The following is a 27732-nucleotide window of genomic DNA, read 5'->3' on the forward strand; positions in this document are numbered from 1 at the left end:
TAGGAGACACAAGTTTTTTCTTCACAGCCACAAGAGCAATGTATGTGTCTCAGCTAGTCTCAAATGTCCAGGCCCTCTGTGTAAAGAGCCTTGCATCTCCAGATGCTAGGAGAGTAATGACAAGGACAGCACTGCTTCCATTTTGTTTCCATTTTTTGTCACATTTCTTTTCAGGCAAGAAAATGTCTGGTCAGTGCATATTATCTATTGTCTACCTGTGGTTTCAATTTTGATAGCCATACCTGAGAGTTGTGCATATTTCTTTTGACTGTGTTTCTGTCTCTAAAAAATCAAGATGAATGATCAGTACAAAAGATAAATGTTACACATGTTCCATGGGTAAAAAATGGCTTTGTATCTCTACAACAAGTTTAAGTTCAAGCATTCATTGTCCAAACTTCTTGACATAGTTCAGAGAGCCCAATTTATACTTCTATCCATTTTTTTTTTTTTCCATCTGAACCAATGAAGGACAAGACAAACAGTTGCTTTCATATGTATGTATTTATGCATGCTATCATTTCATATTCTGCTCGAGATAATGCATGAACTATGAAATGTGTTCAGCCCTACTTCAAAAAACAAAGTAAGAATTCACAATTCTCTCCTCCAGATCTAGTTTTGTATATATTCTTTGCCACTGTATTTACAGAGATCAGAAAAAATATTAAATTCTCTTAGCAACTATCTGACTTATTTGTATTCATAAATATTAGGTTCTTCTGCTGAGAAATAAATCAACAAAAGTCAGGGACTAATTCAAAATGACAAATCTGGGCACTTTAGCCCTTACAGCACAAGATGAGATCAACAAAAGCATATATATATATATATAAGTGGTTAAGGACTGACTTTCTCCAGTAAAGCAAGCGTTAAATATGACCCAGAAGCCATATAGTAGTTTTCAGCTAGTGCTATTCTCAGAGTACATTACCTTACCTCTTAATATTCTCAGACTATTAAAACTTGTTATGTTGAATAGAGAATGTGCAGAGAAATTGGCATTTATGATATCAGATGTATTGGGAAGCCACATGAGCTAGTCCTAATCAAAAGACAGCTGGTATCTGCAAAAATGTAAAGTGTCAGCTAGAATAGGTTTCACACCAAGACTTCAAAACTTCTGACTTTTCTCTACTCAGGATGCTTAAAACATCTGCTGCAATGAGAGTGGCACCGGTATGTGAACTTCTTGGTATTGCCAAGTATTCAGCAGTGAAGTCACAAATATGCCTACTGACAGACATCCAGAATGGTGGCAGGAAAAGTAATTCAGTCTTATTCATTTCCTTTTTATAATCCAGAATTTCCTAACTGACAAATAGCACCTGAGAATTAAACACAGCTAATGTGCTTTTAAGAGAGAAATGTGCCTTTTTCCCTAATTCTTTTTTTTTTTTTTTTTTTTAAATGAAATCTTACACATTGTTCACAGTGAATGTTTAATTGGTGTTTTCCATATGTAAATGTTCATTTTTAGAATTTATGTTAACATACAGGCATTTTTGTGTTGGGCCCAAGGTCCTACTGGGCTTCATGCTATTCAAGCACAATGGGAAATGTCTTTAACCTGCAACAACCTGCAGTCTGGGTATAGAATGGAGCATTAGTTAATGGGCAAAAGAGCAGTCAGAAGACATAGTGTAACTGTTGTCCTGTTTTCAGTGGTACTGTAGAAAAGCCTTTTAGGAAGGATCTGAAGGTGAATAAAAATGACATCCATTCTATTTATTTATTACCTCTTCAGTGATGGACAACATAGAAGGAAGACTTTTGATACTGCATCAAGGCTTTTGATGCTGTCTCCCATAGTCAAGCTTAGGAAGTGCAGGATGGGTGGGTGGATGGTGAGATGGATTGGGAACTGGGTGAGTGGCAAATCTCTGAGGGTTGTGATCAGTGGCACACAGAAGAACTTCTTGAAATTCAAAAAAGACTTACAAAGTCTAACACTTGGGGAGGAATAACCTTATGCATGAGTACAAGCCTGGAGATGTCTCAGAGCGATCTGATCAGTGCGTGTGAGTATCTGAAGGGCAGGTGTCAAGAGGATGGTATCCAGCAATAGGAAGAGAGGCAATGGGCACAAAATGAAACACAGGAAATTCTGACTAAATATGAGGAAAAACTTGTTACTGTGAAAGTGATGGAGCACTGACACAGGTTTCCCAAGGAGGTTGTGGAGTCTTCCACCATGGAGACAGATACTCAAAAGCTACCTGGACGCAATCCTGGGTAATGTGCTCTAAGGGACTCTGAGGAAGGAGACTGGAATAGTTGATGTCCAGAGGTCCCTTTCAACCTCAACCATTCTGTGATTCTGTGAAGCTAGGAGATGCTTTGTTTAGAAAAGAATGAGGATGACATCATGGGGCTTAGATACAGGAATCTACTTCAACACAATGAGAAACTGTTAGTGGGATTACATAGTTGCTTTGAAAATTGAGTACAGCTTGCATTTAACTGAAGTGATAAAAACAATTAAAAGGTGACTTCAGGTGAGGAGATCACAGATGAATGCACTATTTCTAAGGATGGAAAATGAAATTTCTATCTTCTATTTATCTTGCAAAACTTATCATGTAAAATTTAGACAGACCAGAAGGTTAGGCTATAATAAAAGTCAAAGACTGATTGGGTTATGGGGCTGAATGACTGGAAAGTTAGAGGGTTTTATCTCACAACTGAAAAGGGAAGGAAAATATCTTTGAGAAAAAGGTTTAGAGTTACTTTTCAGACACCAGCTCGAGAACTGAGAACAAGACGAGTTTGCATAGAAGGAGGTAGGTTTGTGTTGAAGAATAATTTCTGGGGCTCAGCAACAAGAAGTTAAGAGTAGATTGCTTTCATGCATCAAAAGATGGAGAACCAAAGTGGGTTACGGAGAGTCCTCAAATAGTCTTTCATATTCGGAAATGAAAGTATCTTTGGTTCCTCATGAAGAACAGCAGTTTTACTCTATTTTACTCTATTTATTTTCTCTATTTTACTCTATTTTAAAGTTTTACTCTATTATATTATCTGCATGGCCCTGTTGTGTTTCACATTGCCTGGGAGAAGATTTGCCCCATACAGAATCAATACTGACAGAAGTGGTTTTGTTCTGTTGCATAGTCCATAGAGTTTTCTCCCAGTGAGACAGTAACAAAGTATGGCACTATTCAGTAGTTTTTGGTTAGGTGATGCTAATCGCAGTGGAGACAGCAAATTCACAGAATCATAGAATCAGCAAGGTTGGAAAAGATCTCCAAGATCATCCAGTCCAACCGTCCACCTACCATCAATGTTTTCCACTAAACCACATCCCTTAGTATGACATTTAAACATTTCCTGAACATCTCCATAGACAGTGACTCCACCACCTTCTTGGGCAGCCCATTCTGGCACCTGACCACTCTTTCAGAGAAGAAATTTTTCCTAACATGCAATCTTAATCTCCCCTGGCACAACCTAAAGACATTCCCTCTAGTTCTACCATTAGTTACATGGGAAAAGAGGCCTAACTCCATCTCACCACAGCCTCCCTTCAGGTAGTTGCATAGAGCAATAAGGTCTCCTCTGAGCATAGAATCCTAGAGTCAAATTTCCTCAGCTACAAGGAAACAGAATCACTACCACAGTCTATGGTTGAAATGAATTGATTCTGTTGATTCTTAGAGCATGGAAAAAGACATCAAGCCACTCAGAGCTTGGGTTTCCTCCTAAAGACTGTTGGCATCCAGCGTGACAGATACTTAACAATAACACATTTACGAAATCCTGATGTAATGAAATAACATATTATAGGAGACTAGAACAATTAGACAGGAAAAAACACTGCATTTTATCAGAGTTCAGTGCATCAAAAATGCTTAATTCCCCAGTTCATGACACATTTTGTGGTGTATAGTATAAAAGTGCAAATCAAATTCAATCAAATTTTAGAACTTTCTTTTGCATTTCATATACAAACAACACTGGAAAAGAATTCAATGAAGTGCCTGGAAAAGTGCACAGCTTTAGTTACTGCAAACAAAACTTTTCCCAAGTATATGCTGCCCTCTTGCGTGCAACTCAGCACTGCCTCCAACAAGCAGCTTGCAACCCATCTCAAAACTTCGGAGCAACTTGCAGCTGTGATAACACGTATAATGGAGAAGCAAGGATATAAATGGGGCATCAGGGTTAGCTCCCAAAGGTTAGCTCTGCCTTAGCACTGCTCATATAAGACAGAGGTGGTGAACTGAAAGCCTTTGCCTGCTTCCGCTCTGGGTTAGAATTACAGAATCATATAATAGTTTGTGTTAGAAGGTAAAGATCAACTACTTACAATCTCCCTTCCAAGGGCAGGGACACTTTCCACTCAAATAACTTATCCAAACCTCCATCCATCCAACCTGGGCTTAAGCACTTTCAGGGATGGAGCATCCACATCTCTGGTGTGGTGCAACATGCAGTTCCAGTGCCTCAGCACCCTCATAGTAAATAATTTTTACCTAACATCTAATATAAATCTTCTCTCTTCTAGCTTATAAACTTACTTGTTGACCTGTTACTACACTTCTTCACTAAGAGTCCCTCCCCAGCTTTTCTGCAGGCCCCCCTTTAAGTACTGGAAGGAAACAACAAGGTCTCCTTGGAATCCTCTTTTCTCCAAGGTGAACAAGCCCAGCTCCCCCAGCCTTTCTTCACAGAAGAGGTTCTCCAGTCCTAAGAGCTCTGTGGCCCTTCTCTAGAACCACTCCAACAGCGGTATGTCTTTCCTGTGCTGTGGGCCCTGGGCCTGAAGGCAAGTTCTGTAAATCCCCTTGTCATGGGCAAATAATGAAGTACCACCAGATCTGGCTCTGCATCCCTGTCACAATCAGTCTGCAAGTAAAACAAACAGTTCAAAGTGACTAAGATTGTCCAAGAAATGACTGATTCCTTTAGCCAGTAGTAATATTTCCTAATTAGTTTCTTATGAACAAGATGACTTCCGTGCTGAAATACTCACTTGTGCTGAGACGATTTCCATGCTGGAATATTTCTTGATCAAGGTTCTATTTATTTATTTATTTATTTATTATGAAAACTGCAAAGATACTGCTACATTCCTTTACAATCACATCTCACCCTAATAAAAGCTTTATCTACCACTAAATTCCTCTTCTTTCTTTCTTTCTTTCTTCCTTTCTTCCTTTCTTCCTTTCTTCCTTCCTTCCTTCCTTCCTTCCTTCCTTCCTTCCTTCCTTCCTTCCTTCCTTCCTTCCTTCCTTCCTTCCTTCCTTCCTTCCTTCCTTCCTTCCTTTCTTTCTTTCTTTCTTTCTTTCTTTCTTTCTTTCTTTCTTTCTTTCTTTCTTTCTTTCTTTCTTTCTTTCTTTCTTTCTTTCTTTCTTTCTTTCTTTCTTTCTTTCTTTCTTTCTTTCTTTCTTTCTTTCTTCCTTCCTTTCTTCCTTCCTTTCTTTCTTCCTTTCTTTCTTCCTTTCTTTCTTCCTTTCTTTCTTCCTTTCTTTCTTCCTTTCTTTCTTCCTTTCTTTCTTCCTTTCTTCCGGTTGTTTGCCCTTTTAATAGAAACAGATCCTCGAGAAAATTCAGAGCTAAATCCATGGCAAAAGAATGGCCTGGTAGCTTCATACACATTCTCTTTTTCCTACTGTGTCACATCTGAACTTGCAAAATTTGAACATTAAATTGAACAAAAAATCTTAACATCACAGAAAGTTTCTTTAAAAATAATGCTTACCTGTGTTCTAGACATATTATTGATTCAAGGCATGTTTCTTTTTTAAAAAAACAGATTAACTTAAGTTACAGTAACAGTATTATTGCTGAAATAGATTCTTTATTTCTGAAACATTCCAAAACAGCAGTATACACAGTTGTAATCAAATATTAAGTCATATGCCATTATAAGAAAGCATTGATTAGTGCAATTGGGTTTTGTAAAAGATCTATCAAAAAGATTTATTCACATTAAAACTCATTTTACATAAGCAACTGTTAATAAAACATTACAATTTTATCCTTTGTAGTAAAGTACTGAAAACCAAACATAGTCATAGAGATCACCGTATCTTTGTAAGTGCAGTGTGACTTACGATGCCATTTTAAATACAAAACACTATGACAATAAATTAACAATTGAACAAATGGTGAAAGACCAACAAAACCATGCTGACCCTGCTGGATGGCAGACTCCAGTGAGTGCTACTTTTTTTGTGCTTTCGCAACATAAATATACTGCTTTGTATTGCCAATGGTACAACTTTGTAAGATATGTTCCTAGTGCTAAAAAATTACATTGCCCCAAAAATATTATTTATGGCACAGAAAAGTTAAATCATTTCTCTGTTGTTCAAAGTTCAGGCAAGTTTAAATGAACTCAAGTATACAAAATAAAATATACTGGAAACACTAAAAAAAATTCAAGCACATATTTAAGTCCCCCCAAAATTCAAAATAAAATACACAATGCCTTTATACTGAATAAATTATCTCAGGATTTCAGTATGGCAAAACTGCCCCAAAATCCTTAACTCCAAGTTCTTTCTAAGGAAATGTTCTGGTGCCTTGCACATATGTAGTACTTTCTTCAGTTCTACACAATAATTCTGACATTGTTAGTCGGACGCAGATGTTCAGGAAATTGATTAAGTGCAATATTTAGTATTTGATGAGATGTTTGCTTTTAAAAAAACAGCATTGCATTATGGATGTTTACATATTAAAATCCCAGGGGATATAATATTGCATGATGCTCCTTTTCCAAATCATTGTTACCCAGCCAGCTGGGTAATTAAATCTGTCGCACTAAATCCGTAGTACTTATTTTCCATTGTTCATGGGCATCGTTCATCAATAGCAGCCATCTCTCCAGTTCCCATCCCGCATCGTGCTGAGTGATGAAAGGGGCTTTGGAGGCTGAAGAAAACTACAGAACAAATGACAGAAAAAGACAAAGGAAGTCATATTACATATGAAAGATTGAGGTAAAAAAAATACGACTTACTTCAGTAATGACACTGGCTTTGTGGCTTACTTGAAGTGAGATATCACTGTGGTATAATCCTGGCTCCATGCAAATGCAACTATTAAGATCTATGGTGAAACTAAGATCTCCAACGAGATCCCATTTATGTTACTGGATAAAAGATTTGCAGAAAGGAATTTACTGAATAATTCTTACATGAAGCATGAGATCTCCCTTAGTGGGAAGACTTGATTCTTCAGAGCTAAGCACCCTGAAGAATATAAACACAAATGTAAACCTATTTTTGTCACTATCGACAACAGATCTTCAAACAGTGACAGGCAGCAGACGTGTAATGGGAAATATTCTTCAAAAAGCTGTTCTTCTCAGTGTACTCCCAAAAAAACCAAAAGCACTATGCAGGCACCAAGGAATTAAGGCATCTTATCAATGGAAGAACTGTACCGAGCCCTGCTCCAGAGCTTCCTATCCAAGAGACATGATTATGTATTTCCATCAGCCAAATTCAGACAGCTGCCAGTTCCTACACCACTGCCCATGCAGAGAACTTTCAGCCACACACCCTCACACTCGGGCTCTAACTCTCACTAATGAACAAGAACCTCTTAAAAAACTGTTGTAGACCAACTTTCAAACCTTCCAGGTTTGTACTAGCAAGGTAACTGTTTCAAGGACTATTAAAAAACAAACACACAAACAACTATCTAACTGACCTAACTACCAACCCACTAGTGATGAAGCAACCTTATTTTAGTTACATCACAACTTGCTGAAAAGAAAGTGTGCCAATTCTGTAAAACTGCTTCTTATAAAACCAAGTCATGAGCCTTCTTTTCCTACTTCTCTGCTTTTCCTTTAGCAGTAAGTGCCATAACTTACTGATGCATTCTCTCCCATGCAAATGACCTTGCACAGAAGAGATATTCAGGGTTAGCTAAGACTTGCCTAGTCACTGGAGAATTGTCTGACCCTGGTTCCAGCACTGCTCTGCTCTTGTTTGTGTGCTATGGGATAACAGGGCTGTTGCAGATGGCTTCCAGCTCACTCTGCTTGTACCATCATGCTCCTGAGTAAAGATGGAACATGGAGGACCAACAAGTAGGGGAAAGGAGTTGGGAAGGCGGACCTGTAAACCCAGTGCCAGAATGTGGATCTGGAGAAAGCTGGGGACTGGGGCATCCATTTAAGAGTAAGGATAAAATGCTGCCTTGCTTTTAAGATTGAATGCAGATGGAATGCAATAATTACAATTTATTTACACAGCTTTTGGAAGCTTTAATATCTCTGACAGTAGGAGAAAAGTGGGTAACATTTAGCCATGTTGATTACCTTGGCTGAAAATTGTCAAAAGTACTCCCTTGTGTTTGGTTCTGTGAAGTACTGAAGTTTCCTAACACAGGGCCTACACAAAGTGTCCATTTATTTTATGTAGAATACCATAAACTTGGCTACATAAAAGTCTGGCTATAGATAAAAAATAAATAGCTTTGTTCTGAAAGAAGAATTCTTCCTGAACATGTGATTTATTAAAGGAAAAAAACAAACCAAAACAAAAAAATCTTTCCTGTTTTCAATGAAGTTATGATTAAAAACAGTTTTTATTTTATTATATACTAATAGAACCTAGACTCTTCAACAGATAATCAGAAATACCATTCCTCAGAAATGACCACAGTGACACAGGCAACAATGAGAAAATCTTCCTCTCGTGGTTGATGGGAAGATGATTCCAGACCTTCAGGACTACAAATAGAATAGTTACCAATTTGAATCAGCTTCTAATAAGAACACCGTTGAGAGCAGAGTGTTTTGCCCTCTCACTGAAATCTCTTAATTTTGCTTTTCTTTCACATTGCCTGTTGTAGGAAGCTACAAAATAGCAAGAGACTGGGTCTTGTTCCCCAGAAAGGCTCTTTCTCACAGGTTGCTATGAAAGACTTAACAGCTCTGCAGAACATGAAGTTGAGGAAAAGAAAAAAACAAAAACCCCAAACGAGAAGCCTTTACTATGAAGAACTCTTAACAGAGAGTTCCAGCAGAGGGGAGAGAAGGTTGTAACAGAAATCTCATGGTATAGTCTTCATCAAAGAAGAAATCTGACAGCTCTTTATCAAAGTTTCACCACAGTTGGTAAAAACCTGTTGTCAGTCACTTTGGTGTAATCCCTGCATAACCCAAGCAAACAGAGAATATGAGCAATTGAATTTGCCAGTATCTAGTGAAAAACATAGAAATAGTGAGAGCTAAACAGAGACAGTTCATCTAACAGAAATGCAGGCAGTGATGCAGCAGGCTTTTGCAACGGGAGGATGCAGGCAATGGGAAAAATAGCTTAAGGACTTGACACTAGTTGATAAAAGTTTCCCTTTGACAAACTTCAACACATTAATCACAGAATATACAGCTAGAAGTTTAACTCCCATCTGTGATAAGGTGATGAAAACATAGTTTCTTTCTTTAGGCTTCTTTTATTGCTTATCCTTACTTGGAAACAATCTCTTGCAAAACACAAGAATTCATTTATTTAGCAATACAGCTCATTGCAAGTTCACAGTACTTCAGGATTCCCAGTTTGCCTATTGTTTCCCAGCTGAAAGTAAAAGGATGCTGGTTTGATACAAGACCAAGCCATGCAAGGTATCTCCTTCCTCATGTTCTAATGCTGTAACATCACAAATTGCATTTCTGAAGTCCACTGCTTTTAACAATAGGCATGCACACCTTTCTCAAGCTTATTCTATGAGCTTGGATCAATAGTTGGCACAAGTCTGGAAGATGGTGAGTCAGATATACTAATGATATAAGATGTTTTGATTTCTTACTGATGAGTAGCATTCCATTCTTACATAATTACATTCTAGCAAGTTTACTATGAGTAGGAACTGTCCATCCCTATTTATGGAGAGAAATCTTCACCCGTTTACTGACTCAGCACTGGAAGCTAGAAATGCCTCTCCTTTATAGCCCAGCTTCATACTCCACGGAAAAAAAAAAACAACACCACAACTATCTAAACAACTATTTAAATCAAATCTAGATACAGGGAAAAGGTGGCCTGTTTAACTCTTACCTTCGAACTGGCTGTGCAATTTTACTTCTGGGTATGCCACTCCCATTAATGGCCAACGAGGGTCTTGGAAGAGCACTGCGCCCCAAAATCCCTTGACTGGCAACCTTGTTTGGCATTGGGATCCCGGTATTAGAGTGTAACTGTAGATTGTTGGACACTGGAATACTACTGCTACCTTGTACAGTTGGGCTTACATAGGCAGTAGCTTTGAGAGGCTGCCTGGCAGACACTGGAAAATGTCCCACACTGTGAACTCTGTGTTGAAGCTGTCCAGGAGATGGAACTGTTAAAAGGGAGGTAGGAAAGGAAGTAACAAGGTCAATATGCAGCAAATGAGGCAAGGTAATAATGCTCATCTCAAGACAGATTTATATGCAGATAAACACACTGTTATGCATTTAACTTGATAATTATAAATTGCTGAATAACTTCTAGGATCCAATACTGCATCGGGTAACATTGCAGTGATCTAAAATATCCCATTCTATTCCCATACCAAACAAAAACCCTCTTATTCACCCTTCTTTTTCCCTCTCAAAGAGGTTTCATTAGTCATTAAAAGCAAATTAATTCCACTTATGCAATTAGAGCTTTAAAACCACTGAAAGTATATTAATTAGTTAGATTAATTAGATGTTTATAAGGCAGTCCATAGTAAAAACAATCAGAAGGCAATAAAAAGATCTGAAATAAAGCAACATATTCCATGGCTGATGTTATGTAAATAATCATTTTAAATGAATGCTACCTATTTCAGGAGCTTTATCTATGCAATCCTGCCCTCTGGTGTACATCAAACAAGCATCTGGTTCAGAATTCACGTATCTGAAGCAAACCATCTAAAGCCTGAAGCAATTAAACTAACTACTGCACACAGGCCAATCTTTTTTCAACTCTTTGAAGAAGGGCATTTAAAACCATTTAAAAACATGGAAGAAAATGAAGATGTGTGATTCAGTTAAACAAGACTAGCATTGTATTGCTGGAACCTTTCTCATAACACAGCTCCTTAAAGACCCCAACAAAGCCACTCAGTAAATATGCATTTCAGAAGATTTACCTGTAACACACACACGTACACATACATACATAAACACACAGAGAAAAACATATTTTAAAGTAGTAAATAAAATTAAATAGTAGTAAATAATAATAATAAAAATAGTAGTAAATAAAAATTCTCAACACACTAGCACGAAAGTTTCAAGTGGGACCCTAAGCATCTTTCTGTTCTCCTGCTAGGATGAAAATAAAGTCAAAGAAATCCAGCACAATGGTATATTTCCAAGAAATATTCAATTTAATCATTCTTTAGACTTTTGAAAATTCTGTTCAAATTTGAAGGAAAATACCCACAGGACTTCTTCTGTGCCAACCGTTCCTTCGAAAACTTCACAGGGAACGGTAGGCAGAAGTTCAGTTCCTTCTCCTGTATGTGCCAAACATCATTCACTTTTTCCATTTCCCATAAGAATACCTGAATTATTGTGCAAGAAAAGGCTGCCTTGGTTCTTGATCTATCTTGTTGACATTCTACATTAATAATTCAACAAATGATAGATCAATACTGCCACTCTGCCATCTAGAAGTCAACTAAATTAAACCAATTACAGAGTCATTTTAAGTCACTCACTCAACATGTAATATATACTTGAGGATATAACCCTCCATTTGCCACAAAGTTCAATTGAGAGGTCATGTGTTTTAAGACAATACAGTTTAATGTAAATACAGTATTGTGCAAATTACTGAGAAAAGCAATATTTTAAATTTCAGTATCAAAGCGAAACATCTAAGCCTATATGAATTAGCCCCTTTATTGGTGCTTCTATACTACTACCATTATATTACTGTAATTTTACAGTTAGTAAAAAATGAGTAGGCAAAGAAAATAAAGGTTGCAATGAAATCCTCAGCACTGTGTAAGAAGGTCAGACAGAAACTGCTTTCCAAAATAACAGCTTTAAAATCGGGAGTTATATTAAAATCTAGTATAAAAGGAATGCAGTCTGCCCTTAATTTTTCATAAAGTGAAAACTTTATGTAAGCTTTCCAGTGGCTGGAACATATCTTTACCATTCTGTCAATACCTTACACACACCCAAAGAACACGGGTACTTACTACACGATTGCATCCTTGAAATCCCATTACTTGCTCCATGTAGATTGGAATCAAAGCTCTGACTGTTCCGCACAGTGACTGGAGAACTAGCAAAGCCAGCAGTACTGTTAATAGTGGGGGTACTTGGCATCCGAGCTAGGTTAGGCATGCTTCTTCGGAGTTTATCTGAAGTGAGAGCACAATATTCACAGTCATGTCAGAATCTGCAACAACTGCAAAGAGTCTCTGAATAATTTCTGTAAAAAAATCAAAATTAAAACCAATTCAACACAAAAAAGATTTTGGTGAATAGGGACAATATGAGTACATTATCGATAGCCCACTGAGTCCTTCTGATTATTGTGATACCACAATTATTCACAAATCATTTTAAAAACACCAACATGGAGTACATTTTGGGAATTACAAAGACTCAAACACTTTAGTGTCATAATAAGAAAGAGTTTAATGTAAATGTGTAAAATAGGTCAGATGAATCATGCCCTGAATGCGTCTGTTCCTTTGAAGTGAATAAAAAGCATGGCTGAAGTGACAATCAGATGTGGATATTTATATTGCGGATATCTAAAGACATATGAGATGAATTCATCCTAAGTGACTAAGTCTTGCATTCAGGCGCTAACCCTAGTTGCATGTTAGATTTCAGAAAGGTGGCCGTACTGCAAACTTGTTCAGTCTTGATGCTGGCATTTGTTTGGAGACCTGGGCTGACATCAACATTTTCAAATCTGGTGTGTCTCCATCCTATCACACTTACAGTAGGTATTTTCAGAGCAGACCTGTAGAGTAAGGCCCTGCACAGAAAGAAAGCTAGAAATGAGATGTATCAGGGCAGGTTCAGTTGCTAACCTAAGTATGGAAGTAACCAGTCATTCAGTAAATCTTCTTTGATAATGGCACTGGCCTCCTGGCAAGGTTCAGTAGCAAAAATGTTGTATTGCTGGTTATGTGGTTATGTTTTTTCTGGTACCAGGTTCAGTGTGGAGTCTGCCAGCTACTGACCTGTAGTAGGCTCCAATGCACAGTACAAATCTGTCTCCAGCTCTTACACTGCAGTGATAGGCTCTTCTTGTAAAAGGCAGCTGCAGCTACCCTTTTCAATGGCAAGCAGGACAAGTCAAGATTACAATTTTGAATTTATGCATAGAAATAATACATCACACATGGCTTCCAACTGCTGTTTTGGGCTGACCTCCTCATTCACATGGGGCAAGTTCAACAAACAGAAACGATGAATTGACTCTCAGGAGTCCCTGTTAATCAGCTCACATAAATATATAGCCTATTTGGCACTATAATGAGCTCCTCTAATCCTTAAATCTGCTAATAACTAATGAGTAATGAGAAGTGACAGTACACTTCTATCTATAAAATGTATTAGCAGTCACTAACTTGAGTATGCATGTTGCCTATGTACCTCCAGCAAACGAAGTCATATAGCAAGGCTTAAACTTTAGCTGTTTTATATGAATGGTCATCACGACAAGGATCAGTACAGCATTCTCCAAATATTGAAAAACATGCTTGTATTTCAAAGGTCCAGCATTTCTAATACCCTCATGTCCCAGCTGCCACTTACCGCTGCCTACCTGCCCTTGTTGGCCCTCCCATTCATCCCTAATAACTCTGAATTTCAGTTAGCATAGGATGGTCTGAGGTAGAAAACCATTGCTGTCTATGAAATAGTTTACATAGCCCTGTTCATTTTACTGAAATTGAACAGTAAGTATGGAAAGTAAAACAGGGAGGTGTTCATCGGAAGAAAAAGGAATACAAGGTTTGACTTTCCAGAAACTAGAGTACAGCCAAATTCTAATAGATCTTTTCCAATAAGAGAATTTTAAAGGGTAACCCTTCATCAAAGAATTAAAGGTGTTGTGCTTCAGTGACTCATCACTGACATTGGCAGACAAAAGGATTACCACTGTGATTCACTCAAGTTGTAAATAATAATTTCATTGGTATAAAAATGCCTCAACTGCTATCAGGTTTCAAAAATCATACTGAGGATGTGAACAGTGGCATCCATATAGAAACTCTAAGTCCCCACTTCTAAAATACTCATGATTTTGCAAATTGGAAAGGCAACTGCCTTTCTACAATAACAGTTTTGGCCCAGTGCTGAAGAAAACTCAAACAGGAGGAGTCTGTAGCTAAAAAAATGGCGAAAAATGTGTCACAAGACAGTGGTAGGAAAGATGACACTACATAAAACAGATTTTTGTCTAATACTATCCATGTATCACTTAGTACAAGCAGAATTCCTTGGAAACTACATGTTCCTCCACTCTGGGAATGTGTCAGCCACAAAAGGAATAATCTGTGTCTAGAACTGTCCAGTAGATGCAGCTAAAGTAGCAAGAAAATAAACATAGAAGTTGCTTGGATTTCTTCCATGGTAAGGGTGGCCATTTCTTTTGCCTCCCACTCCATAGTCCCTTCTTTTCTAAACAGTCTGCTCTGCTGCTGATTCAGTCCTTAGGCAGCAGACTCCTACTGCACCTACAAATTTTCATCTGTCAAGCATTTCCATTACTTCTTTCATTATTCCTTTTGTCTGCTGAGATAAATAGCCCTGAAAAGCAATGAAAATAGCAGGTCAGTGTTGCGTTTGGGGAAGAACCAGAAATGCTCATCTTTATAGTATTTTGCAACTTTCATCTCCTTGGATGATACATTCTCTTTCATCTCTTTCTTGATGTTTGTTCTGTCACCTGTTTCCCTCCTATGAACAGTGGAGTGTTATGGGTGTTTTAAGTGAAAAATCAGCTCCTGTAAGCCTGGTACACAGAAGAGAAGACAAGAGTTATGTGATTTTAATATTACTTCAGGCCACAGAAACCTGACTAGATATAAACTTGCTGGAAATCTATGAGAAGAAAGAAAAAATACTTTGCTAAGCCACTGGCATTAAACATTCCCTTTATGCAGTCGCATAAAAAGCCACAGATGTATTTTTGTTCTTTCCTTTTTTGCAAGCATTAAGTCCAGATGCATGGATAGGTCATGCAAGAGACTTAGTAAACAGTTTCTTGTCACTGCCATCTTCTCAGAGTAGTTCATCCATATATACATGTGCTTCATGTATATACTTCATGACTGTTCTTCAGATTGTACACATAGCCCTTGTTTCTCATATCTGCAGAAGAATGATCCAGAAAAAATTGCCTACAGCATATTTGCACATCTTTCACTGCCTAGAGTACAGGAAAACTAGGAATTATAAAACACACCTGAAGGTGTGTGTGAAAAGATCATCTAGACACAGATCACAGTCACTACAGTAAATAAACTGGTCAAAAACAAGCCGAAATGTTCCTTGTTTTGTAAAAGATTCCACAAAATTATGGTAAAGACAGCACTTTGCCTCTTACCCAATTGCTTCAGTTCTGATTTTCCCGAGAAGTTTGTCCCCCAATACATTTTCTTCTCTGAAGTCAGGCAGGGATGTGTGGGCAATTTCCTTCAGGGAGGACTCCACAACAGACAGCACCTGATAGCTGTCTTCTGATTCCAGCTCTGTCGGTAGCCATCGCTGTCCACTGTTTTTCTCCTTCTTGTGAACAAATACTAGCATCAACTGAAGGCTAACATCCATGCAGAATGCACCAAAAGAGGTATGATCTTGCTAGGCTGCCAGACTTGGGAGTTCTGATCTTTGGGCTTCCCATAGAGGCTCTTGATAAATATTATCTTCTGTCCGAAAAAAAATGCCCACATCCACTGTTCTTCATCCACTGAAGCACTTCTAGCAGCCTGTGATCATGGATAAATGTCCCTAAATAATGATTCTCTCAGATCTTACAGAAGTAGCCCCGAATCTGAGGGAATGGTTTCTAGAACAGATATTTCCTAGGATACAAGAGAATGTAAAAATGTTGCCAATGCAACAGGTCTTTATGCCATGTCAGACTGAAATACCCAAATGGTATATATATATCTGTCAGTGATTTCCAGAACTGAAGAAAGGTGTTAGCAGACAGAAAGAAATCAAAACCTAAAATGAACAACAGGAATACCTACTGGAGGAGTACAACTGTGGGCTAGTAGCTTACACATTGATTAGTCTGTTTCCACTGTGTAAAATGAGCAGGTTATCAGTACAAGCATAACAAAAGATGGGTCTTGTTACATACAAAATAAGGCTTAAAAGCCTAGATTTAAAAACACCAAACTGAGGTCAGACATTCAACACTTGTTGACAGGAGCAGGACTAAGTGTAGTCAAAGCTTATGTTGGCTCTATAGTGAAGTGTCTTACAAGACATTTATTTGTTCATTGTTATTTTCTTCAAGTGTTCTCAGCATTTTATTTGAACAAATTCACATCTGATCAAAAGTGCACTGTGCTTAAGAAATTTGATACAATGAATCATAATTATTGGAGTCTCAGAGAAACCTATATCACTTTTTAAACTACATTCCTAGTTTCACGTATTTAAATCCTTCACACAAAACTTGCAAATTCAGTCCCACCTTATTTGTACTCTGTGCACAAAGAAGTTAAGGAACAAAACTTAAGGGAAAAACTTGTTATTCAGACTTTGTTCTAAAATCCTTAACAAAATCATACTCAATTACAACTTCACCATGTGGGATACATACTGTCAATTAATTTCTCTTCCTCATCTTCAAACACCTGAGCTCAGTATCTGCAATACACGGGTTATACTTACAAGAGGTATGACATCCTAAATACACCATGGCTGAGTTAATGATCTGTAGAATCATCAGTTAATACAACAGAGACATCAGTACACAAATACACGTATACAGATAAAGAACTAGAGAAAAGTTAAGCAAGAGACACCATTCTTCATTACTGTCAATATCTACACTTTGCTATGTTGAACATTTCCACTTTATTTTAAATTATTACTTTACTTCACCCCAGAATAAGTCTCCTTCCAATGACACATAGAGATTTTTCCATTACCTTTCCATGACTTCTCTCCACTGCTCACTATTGTCAGTAACACTTCAAAAGTGACTGAAAAAGATTTTCTTCTCCTTTTCTTTATTAGAGCCCGCTAAAATTTCCTTTTGATTTCTCTCTCTCTTACTGACTTCAGAGAAGCTAAGAGAAGAAAAGCACTCAGTAAAACAGTAAGAGGAGGCCTTTTTTCATGCCTCTGAACACACAAATCAGGGTCATTTGATACTGAACAAGTATCTAAACACAGACCTACTGCCTACTAAAATGCTGCTCTCATATTGATTGGAGTTTGCTTGGAAAGACGAACAGAAGGAAGGAGGTAAGAAAAGGAGGAAGGGAAGGGAAGGGAAGGGAAGGGAAGGGAAGGGAAGGGAAGGGAAGGGAAGGGAAGGGAAGGGAAGGGAAGGGAAGGGAAGGGAAGGGAAGGGAAGGGAAGGGAAGGGAAGGGAAGGGAAGGGAAGGGAAGGGAAGGGAAGGGAAGGGAAGGGAAGGGAAGGGAAGGGAAGGGATACACTGGCAAGAACAACGTGGGGGTTCAAATTTATGGTATCAAACACAGCCGGAAAACAGCTGTGAGCATAATCTCATCCCAAGCACACACGGAAGATTACAGAGGCTAAACTCACAAGACAGGGAATCTCTGCTACCGAGAATGACATCCTGTGAATGGAAAACAAGCAGATCATTGGCTCTAGTGGGCCTCCATATGGATACATAATGCCATTTGAGAGAAGTTGGGTTGTCATAGTGTCATGGTTTTGCAATTTTGTAGTTTTGCTATCAGTATTCCACATCATAACATCATGATAAAGCATGGATAATTTTGACGAATGTGCTGCTCACAGAAAGAAGACTGAATGTCCCAGAGAACACCACGGTCAGTCATATGACACAGACTCTATATAATCGCACTTCAGTGCTGGACTCTCTCTCTTGGACCTTGCCAGCCAGGGAGGAGCCATGTGGGAGCATTCCAGCCATTTCGCCTAGAGTTACAGTAGGCCTCTTGGTTTCGGGACTCACTCTCTCTTATTTTATTTGATTCGTTAGCCTTAATTCCAATTATATTGTATTATATTGTGTTATTCTGTATTCCGATATAGTATTTAGTAAATAAGTGTGCCTCCTTAGATCGTTGCCACTGTATTTATTTCCTTTTTCCCTGTTTTCTTTTCCTTCTGGGCCTGCGGCCTGCGGGCCGACTGCAGGTTAACCCATGACACATAAGCACCTGAACAACACTGGCAGATGTCTGTGGTGAAGTCAAGAAGGGTGGCCTAGAGCACCTCATATAACACTAATTGCTTATACATAGGCAGAGGAATTGGGCAGTGCATTCACATCTGGATACCTACTTCTGAACACTTAAATACAGGTGACAGCAAAGCAAATCCAATCCAAGATAAGTGTAAAGTCACACAATGTGCGTCCTAAGAATACAGCTTTCCTGACTCATCTCTTAAAGAGCCCCAAAGCATTTATAGCAATGAACCAGAAGGCCTAACTGCTCAAATCTTTGCAAGCCCTATCAGCAAGGTTAAGGGAAATGGCTCAGAAATGCAGCCACTCCTGTCCCCAGAAGCCACATGCCTACATCTTCTCAGTCATGGTGACTGCCACTCGCTGTTAGGTGATGGCTCATCTACCTTGCCCTTTCCTTGAGGCCAGTATTAGACACCTCTCAGCCTTGTCAAAACAACTCTGTTACAGGGTTTATAATTGGCAGATGTCTTTTCAAAGCCACTGGGAAGCCAGATACAGTGTTTGAGTGCTTGCTGGGATATTCCTTGTCTATTTAGTAAACATTTTACCTTTCCCATTTGTTTTCACAGAGATACCTGTCTTTTTTGTACTGGGGAGCTCAGTACTGGATACAGTACCACAGGTGAGGCCTGACCAAGGCAGAGTAGAGAGGGATAGTCACCTCCCTTGACCTGCTTGCCATACTCCTTTTAATGCATCCCAGGATTCTTCTGGCCTTCTTGGCAACCAGGTTTCACTGTACTCTTGAAGTCCAATCTGGCTTCATAGAAGTAAACATACCAAAGCTAACTATTAACATTTTCTAAATTTATCACACCTTCAGTCTCTTTTTTTTTTTTTTTTTTTTGTTTGTTTGTTTGTTTGTTTTTGCAATACAGACACTACAGATCTAAACTCAGAGTAAGTATCTCAGCTAGCACACCACACCAAAAAAACTTGACTATGAGCAAGGAGAACAAAAACAGAACCCCTGATACTACCTGTTCTTAAAGGCAAAAAACTGTAGTCCAGGTAAACATGTAACAGGTTTTGGGAAGACACTGTGTCAAAGCTAAACATTGTTTTTCCATCAGGACTGAGTGCTAAAACCCAGTGTTTACTTCTCAATTTATCTTCATTTACAAAGAACTCTGTGAATGACGAGATGAACCAGCAGCCAGACTGTTAACTTCACATACAACAACACAATCTATCTCTCTAGAAAAGAGAGGAAAAGAGATTTGAGAATACTGTAATAGTAGTATTTCAGCAGAGCATGCGTAAAGTGCAATTTTGATTAATTATGGATGATAATTTTCATGTATATTGAAAGCTGCAACTAACGTAACAGTTTAACCTCTCTGTCTATCTGATTTTCCTTTCTCATCAGCCTTAGGGAAGTGCAGCAGTGTGAAACACACGGTCCATCATACTGAGGTTCAGACAAATCCTTCTCTTGCAGTCTAACTCCATTTCAACTTGTAGGTGTTCTTGAAAGACTATGAAATTGTTGCCAATATGATGAGAAGCACTGGTGAGAATATACTGTCAAAACACTACTCACACATCTTAAATATAGCAAAAAGTTTGTCCTCTGTTTTCCAACAAAACACAGAATCATAAAATGGCTTGGGTTGAAAGGGACCTCAAAGATCACCTAGATTCAACCCCCTGCTGCAGGTAGGGTTGCCAACCACTAGATCAGGCACTAGATCAGACCAAAACCACAAAATATTTATCAGAATCAACATTTTCCATTTATGTTGATCACTGCCACATGAGTCATAGGGTGAAGGTGCAAAAGCTGAAGAGATAAACAAATTGCCTCTAAAGATAATGGTACTGGCTATGACAAAATTGTCTGCCATGCCAGCAAACAAGCACCTGGAATAACACCATAACGTGTTAATCTTCCAAACAGTACCGAACAGATAATCCAACACCTAAGACTTTTTGAGAAACAAGACAACCAGGTGATAAAATTGGTAGTGTTTTACATTTTTTGCAGTTAATAAACTACAAATTTATTAGTTTTTGTATGCTGCAAGTACTTTCTGAGATTGCCATGCAAGAATCTGGTGATTAAGTTGCTGAGTGATGTGGGTGATGCATTGTCCCTGGAGACTTCCAAGGTGAGGCTGGATCAGGCCCTGGGCAACCAGATCGAGATGTTCAGTGCAGGGGAGTTGGACTAGATGACCTTTAAAGGTCTCTGCCAACAATAAGGATTCTATGTTTCTAAGATTCTAAGTTCTACTGACATGAACAGATCATTTAAAAAAGACTTTAGGAACCATTCAAAAACATTGCAATGCAACATCCTGTCCACATTTCTCAATCAAAAACATCTGGTTGCTTTCCTTTCTATCTCCCAGACAGATTTTCCACAAGCCATTCAGTGCTGTCCCACTTCATACCTCACAGATAAGAAAAATAATATCGAATGTGGTACATATGCTGTAGCAGCTAACACCCACATCACTGTGCTCTGTGCTAACCTTAGCCTTCTTTGTAGGCTGCTACTTGTCGATTATACTTTCGTGCCACGTCTTACTTTGAATGCAAGTGCTCTTGGCACCAACCTGTCACCTCTGATTTGTCAGGAAAGTAACATGCATACCTGTAGCACACTATAAATAGGAACTGTCTCAAACAACACATTTATTTTCTTGCCCAAGGGTAAGCTGTCATCCGTAATGTTACAAACAAAACCTTGACTGAAAACTAACTGTCCTGAAGTGTCTTGGGGACTTGGACTGAAGAAACAAAAAGTAAGATACAGCAAGAGGATGAAAATTATGATCGTAATGAGGAAGGAAAAGGAAGATAATAGCAAAAACAGGGAAACTTAATTTCTTAAAAAGCAGTGAGAGAAAAATATTTCATACTCTGAAATATATCTCAAATGCAGTGCATAAAGCAGCAATGGCTCAGGGTAGACTGGGGACAACCTTATCTCCTACTACCTCAGCAGTCTGCCCTACAAGACCTGGAACAAGAACAGAGCAGTGACCTTCATCAGAAGCACTCATCATGGATTCACAACAAAGCTACATTCATGGAAAATTTGGTAAGTAAGAAAGAGAATGTTATTAGGAATGAAAATCTGAAAACACTACTCTCTATTTTGCCATATCAATGATGGACCTACGCAGGCCATGCATGAAAGCCTGATCAGCCTTTCCGGACAAATGGTGTCTTGCTAAAAGATGCTCTTTTCCCTCTTTCTTCTCTCTTCACGTGCGCTCATAGTTGCAACATTTTAAAACTGACAAAATTAATAGCTTTCATGACTGGTTCAAATTACATTTTGTAGCAAATTACCTAATGATAACATTCCTCTAATAATACACTCATTAGCACAGATTTAAATCAGTTGTTGCATCTCAAGAGCTGATCTAGCAGTCATAAACCAAACACTTTTCAGTCAGTTTATACAAACTGATCCATAAAACTGGCACTTTGAACAAAAGCTCAAGGAAAAGATGCTCAATGAAAGCATGCAACCCACCTCCGTTCATCCTATTTGGTTGCTGCTCTGGAGTCTGGACTTGAGGAGAATAGTAGGGCTGCTGATAAGTACTTGAAGGAAAGTGCTGAGAAGTAGGGCTTCTCCTGCAGTCCCGAATACTGGAGAAAGTCTGTGAGTGTGGGATCCCTCTCTGGAATGGGGAGCAGCGTGTGAGCCGTGGCTGTGGGGGTGGGAGGTGGTCAAATTCTTCCTCATCCTCAAGGCTGTAGCGATCATACTCCTGGTCACTGCATGTCCCCTTCTTTCCCGAATGCAGTGATACACTCGAACTGTGTCTTGACACTGATGCTGAAGTCGAAGCATAATCTTGTCTAAGGCCTGTAAATTCCAAGAGAAGGATGATTTGGCTTCTGCTTAAGTGATCACACTTAACACACAGTCTTTCAGACTTGGCAAGTACATGGACACATAATCTGACAGTAAGAACTGGATTTACACTGTGACAAAGCTGAAGATCTGAGGTACGATGCAGCATATCTAACTATTGGTGTCTACCTTTCAGGTATCTAAGCCCAAATTACTTCCAATGAGACTCTTTTTAACAACTTTAAAAACAAACAAACAAACAAACAAGAAAGAGAATACAAGCATCTCCAAATTGCAGTATGTGTGAGCTGTCTCATATACTTCTCTTCAAATAGCATGAATTACCCTCAGGAAGTGCCTATTTCTCTGCCAGTGAAAAGATCACACAAATATAAGTATTTAACTATTCTAAACTGAAGGAATCAATGCTCACCTTATTTGTTTTCCAAATTATTACATTTATTACACTTATTATATTTTTGCTATTGTACTTACTACTATACTTCTATTTTTATGCAAAGAAAATTATGGCAATGACATTCCTTAACATGTAATCCATGTAAATATTCTTGCTGTTCAACCTCTTTGAAGCACAGTGAAATCCTGCTAGAACCTAATCTCACAGAAAAGGCTCAGAGGTGACACTGTCACATTTCATATACACGCATTTTACCACTTCCTTCTCAAAAGGACATGTATTGGGAACTATCCCTCTAGTAGCTCTACAGGTTTGCTCCAAGTGAAGTGAGAGAAAAGCATCCCCAGCCCTTCCACTTCCCCCTCTTCCTACTGCACAGCATACACCACAGGAAGCTTTGCACTTCCAGCATCTTAGCAATTCTGTAAATAGCTGTGAAGAATGACTTAAATTTACAGAAAGCTTTCAGCTTCAACAAGTGTCTTTGCTACTGTAAGGAAAATTTCTTAACATGCTTGCTTTTTTCCGTCTAAAGTGGGAGATTATTTTGCATGTGACAAGTGTACACCTACGTGCACATATTACCACTTTATTCAGGATTAAGTGGACAACAACTGTCATGTGTTCAAAGATTGCATACTGATTGCTGTGACAACGAGATGCAGTAATTACACAGGAAGTAGATTAGAAGAAAAACAGTATTTCTTCTTCCAGTTTATGAATGACCTGATTTATCAGAGAGCTAAGCACCTGAAGTCTTTTTTTAAACCTTGCTCTCAAGGAGGAGAACACAGCTGTCATTTACATAACACATTCTTTCACCCCTATGGTAGTCACAAAACTAATTTCTTTTAATTCTTATCCCTTGCAAATAACATAAGAAAATTTCTGAGCTGTGACTACACACTGACCAGTAGAGATTTCAGTACGCTTGCTAAATTTCCCTGCTGAACGCGTCTAGTGCTAACAACTCATATCAAGCTCTAATGCTGACAAGTCCAGTGGCTACAGTCAGATTGGATGTCCAATTTCTTGCTCCAACTTCTTCATTTCTTGTAATCATAGAATGGCCTGGGTTGCAAAGGACCTCAAAGATCATCCAGTTTCAACCCCCCTGCTATGTGCAGGGTCGCCAATCACCAGACCAGGTTGCCCAGAGCCACATCCAGCCTGGCCTTGAATGCCTCCAAGGATGGGGCATTCACAACCCGTTCCAGTGCGTCACCACCCTCTGGGTGAAATACTTCTTCCTAATGTCTAGCCTAAACCTTCCCTGTCTTAGTTTAAGACCATTCTCCCTTGTCCTATCACTGTCTACCTTTGTAAACAGCTGTTCCCCCTCCTTCAAGTACCAGAAGGCCACAATAAGGTCTCCCCAAAGCCTTCTCTTCTTCAAGATAAGCAAGCCCAGTGTCTGAAAAACTGTAGAGAGAATTCATTTATAAAATTTATAAAAACAAAGTAATTGCAAAAAATCCATGAGTACTGCTTAGTTTTTTCCTTTCTCACAACACATACAAACAATGATAATCACAGAATCAAAGAATTGTAGGGGCAGGAAGGGACCTATAGAAATCATCAAGTCCAACCCTCCTGCAAAGCAGGCTTCCTAGACCAGGCTACATAGGTGGGTGTCCAGTTGGGTCTTGAACGTCTCCAGAGGAGACTCCACAACCTCCTTGGGCAGCCTGTTCCAGTGCTCCACCACTCTTACTGTGAAGTTCTTACATACATTTGTGCTGAACTTCTTATGCTTCAGTCCATGTTCATTTCCCCTTGTCCTGTCCCCATGTACCGCTGAATAGAGTCTGGTCTCACACGTTTTCCTCCCACACCATAGGTATTTATAGACTTGAATCAGATCCCCTCTGAGTCTTCTTTTCTTAAGGCTGAACAGACCCAGGTCACTCAGCCTGTCTTCATACGGAAGACACTGTAGGCCCTTTAATCAAATTTTATTTAAATAATACAGTGAGACACTATGGAACAGCTAAATAAAAATGTATTTGGTGGATATGAAGTTACTGGTTACGATTCAGCAATAAAAAAGAATCAAGTTTGAAACATCCAGTACTATTAACCTGAACCTGACATTGTGTATACTTTCTGCTCACAGATGAAGAGTTTTTCCATCTGCTGTCGAAGAGGCAACATCTTTCAGGAAAGATCCAATTGAGACAAGGCAGGAGCAGTTTTGACTGCAGCATGAAATCTTCCACTGAAAAACAATTACGAAAAAAGCCACCTACTCTCTTCCTGTAGACGGGCCATAATCTGAACATCGGTGAGGTCCTGCAGTTTGTATCCCATGGAGATAGAATCATCCTCCAGCTCTGAGGTGCTCAGCTCACTGTCTATTGATGACTGTGGGCTCAAAGGGGAATTTCTAGAAATGTAACCTAGGAAGAAAAATATAATCTTTAGTCTGTGAATATTTCTGGTCATTTTTCATTCATGAGTAACTGTTCATTATGTTACAGTAGCTTAAATTACTTTCATATAACAAACGAAAGCTTTCAGAAGCATAGCTCAGCCCAGCAACAATCAGCAAAGGGATTAGGAACTCATGAGAAGTATGCGTAGTAATGGATCGTGAATTCCTCTGCTTGTACCCAAAATAGCATTGCATAGCCCAGACAATGAATAATTTACTCAGTTCAGTTCAGATAGCATAGACTTGTTAGCATACTCTATCTGCATTTGAATCCTTCTTATGATATCGTGGATCTCCCTATCTTTTTCTGAAAAGCATGTGTGCATATGTCTCTAGTTTAAGCTCAGTACTCAGATTCTATATAGTAGTTATTTACCTAAATTTTACTATTGTTTGAAATGGTTTGTAATTGTCAGAGAAATAAATGATCATAGCAATTAAGACTGAAATAGGTATTATGAAATAGGTCTCCTTCACAGAGCCGGCTTCAGGGAAGGCTCAAGATTCTGTTTTTTCCTGTGAAGCAGGGAAAGTACAAACTAAACTGCAATCACTTGTACCAGCTGGCATTTGCCCAAATTAAAGAAAAATTCTTCAAATAAAAAAGCAAATTACTTCTTTATATCCTTCAAACAGCCAGAGGCTCCCTGCCTACGGGATGAAACCACTGCGGTGAAGGCTTTTAAGCTGTGCTTATATCACAGATGTGTTTGTATCCTCTAGCACAGCATCCATCCAAAATTCACCATCAGTTCAGCTGTTTTCTAACAATAACTCCAACAGAAAAGCACATGCAGGGGATTACTTTGCTTTGGAAGGATTAGAAGTGGTAAATGTGTTTGCCTTTTTAAATTTTCAAGTTGAAGTGGTCCTCTAGGTTTTCTAACAGCTGTGCTCTTTTGGATCAGCAGTTGGAATCTAGATAAGATATGCGAGGGCACCTGAAACTGAACTAAATGCTTTTGATAGGAACTAAGCCGCATCCCACTGAATAGGGCAGCTCAGACATCTAGCTTACACACAGACACCTGCACAAGGCATTATTTCACCCACAGCATTCATATTCCTTAACAGGGCTATTTGCACTGGTATAGAAAATTGTGCACAGAGCAGCATGCCACTGTGTCAGCACTGCTGACCTCCTCAGATCACATCTGCTATTGCCAGCAATAAAATATTAATGCTTCCTCCCCAGAGGATTATTTTCTCCACTGCCACTTCAGCTTAAGAACAGTCACAGATTGAATCCTGATACCTGTACTGAAGAAGCAAAACCCACTGGAAGTTTGTATTTTTCCTAAAATACCTCTGCCCTCTGAAAACTGGTGTGATGGTAACACACATTGTGCCATGCCAGATGGAAAACAGCCTTGTTTCTGAGGGTTATTTTCATAACAGGTAAATTGCCCATGGAAACTCATTACACAGATGCATAAATGTTTCTGTAGACATAAAGAAGGGGCACAGTGAGGTAGAAATGAGCAGGAGAGGACAAAGCTAGAGATGGCTTAAACTGATAATGCAGCAATTATAAATTGAGGTTAACCACTGTGGAAAGCTGAGCCACTTAGGAGCATTGCTTTCCTATGACACACTGCATAACAAAGAAAATAACTTACACCACTAGCTAAGAACAAAAATTTAGACCTTTTTAACAAAAAAAAATCTGTCTGAGATGAGAGTTTATAAAATCATCTGAACAGTGCACTGTTGTTAAATGCCAGCAAGTTATATTGAATTAAGCAATCTTGTTAAGAACCATAAATGAACAAAAGGATAAGTATTACCTGTCCGTTCAGGTGTTAGTATTGCTTTACTGGAGGTTTTAGAGAAGCTGGGACTATTAAAGCCATTGGTATATGGAGTGAGTCTTGCAACAGGACTATAAGGGAAAGCCAGGGAGACAGGTGTAGAGAAGAGGCTCCGCCATCGGCTAGCTGTTATAGATGTAAGGGAGGAGGGGAAAAAAAAATAGATTTATTGTTATAAATAGAAAAGGGCAATTAGAGAGAAAATCATCTAACGATAATCTCTTAATTATACATGGTTTACTTGTGGCAAATGGAAAATAATGGTCTGAGTTCAGCAGCAAAACAGGGGATCAGCAGAGCCTTCTACATGCAAGATTTGTTCCAACAAGTTTTCTACTAAGTATGTGCCAATATGTATTTATTTATCATATATATTACTGTGAGTCAAGACACAAAACAACAAAGGAAACAAAAACCATTAACCATTACAGTTAATAGAGAAACAAATTAAATTGGTAGTGCTCTTCAAGGAATTATTCATGGCAATCAAACATCATACGACTGAGTTACAAGTCAAATTATCAGCTGTGAGAGTTCAGAGACAACAGTAAAATACGCTTAACCATCAAGTGCTAAAAACAACTGTAATCCCATAGCAAGCTTGAAAGCTACCATGCCATTACTTCTATTTTTCCAGTGTGATTATATAAGCATGACATTTTTTCAAGGACCAACCAAATAATGAAACAGGGCACCTCTTTCTACAGATTGCTTACAGCAAGGTTGAGAAGCATCTGGTCTGCTCAGAAATGACACAGAAGTTCAGAGTAGGAAAAACCATGAATGTTTATTTAATTTACATTTTATTAGCTCATTTAGTAATGTAGGAATACATCTGCAGTGTAGTTTGGTTTGTGTGTTTTTATTATCTGTCCAAAAGGTAAAGCAAGCAATACCCACACATTTTAGA

General features: G+C 38.7%; 1 protein-coding gene across 2 annotated transcripts in view; it reads right to left on the reverse strand.

Moving 5' to 3' along the window:
* Window positions 1-5788: 5788 nt before the first annotated feature.
* Window positions 5789-27732, reverse strand: part of SLAIN1 (SLAIN motif family member 1) — a 42654-nt gene continuing 20710 nt past the window's right edge. The window contains exons 3-8 of one of the 2 annotated variants that reach the window (XM_072326388.1): window positions 26799-26948; window positions 24827-24976; window positions 21833-22171; window positions 12145-12309; window positions 10023-10305; window positions 5789-6892 (exon numbers count right to left, since the gene is read on the reverse strand). In XM_072326388.1, the coding sequence (XP_072182489.1) occupies window positions 6817-6892; window positions 10023-10305; window positions 12145-12309; window positions 21833-22171; window positions 24827-24976; window positions 26799-26948 (1163 nt within the window). In that variant the 3' untranslated portion in view covers window positions 5789-6816. The remainder of the gene's footprint in view (window positions 6893-10022; window positions 10306-12144; window positions 12310-21832; window positions 22172-24826; window positions 24977-26798; window positions 26949-27732) is intronic. The other variant, XM_072326387.1, reaches the window with a different exon arrangement.

The sequence above is a fragment of the Excalfactoria chinensis genome, chromosome 1, assembly GCF_039878825.1.
Source record: "Excalfactoria chinensis isolate bCotChi1 chromosome 1, bCotChi1.hap2, whole genome shotgun sequence".
Taxonomy (NCBI): domain Eukaryota; kingdom Metazoa; phylum Chordata; class Aves; order Galliformes; family Phasianidae; genus Excalfactoria; species Excalfactoria chinensis.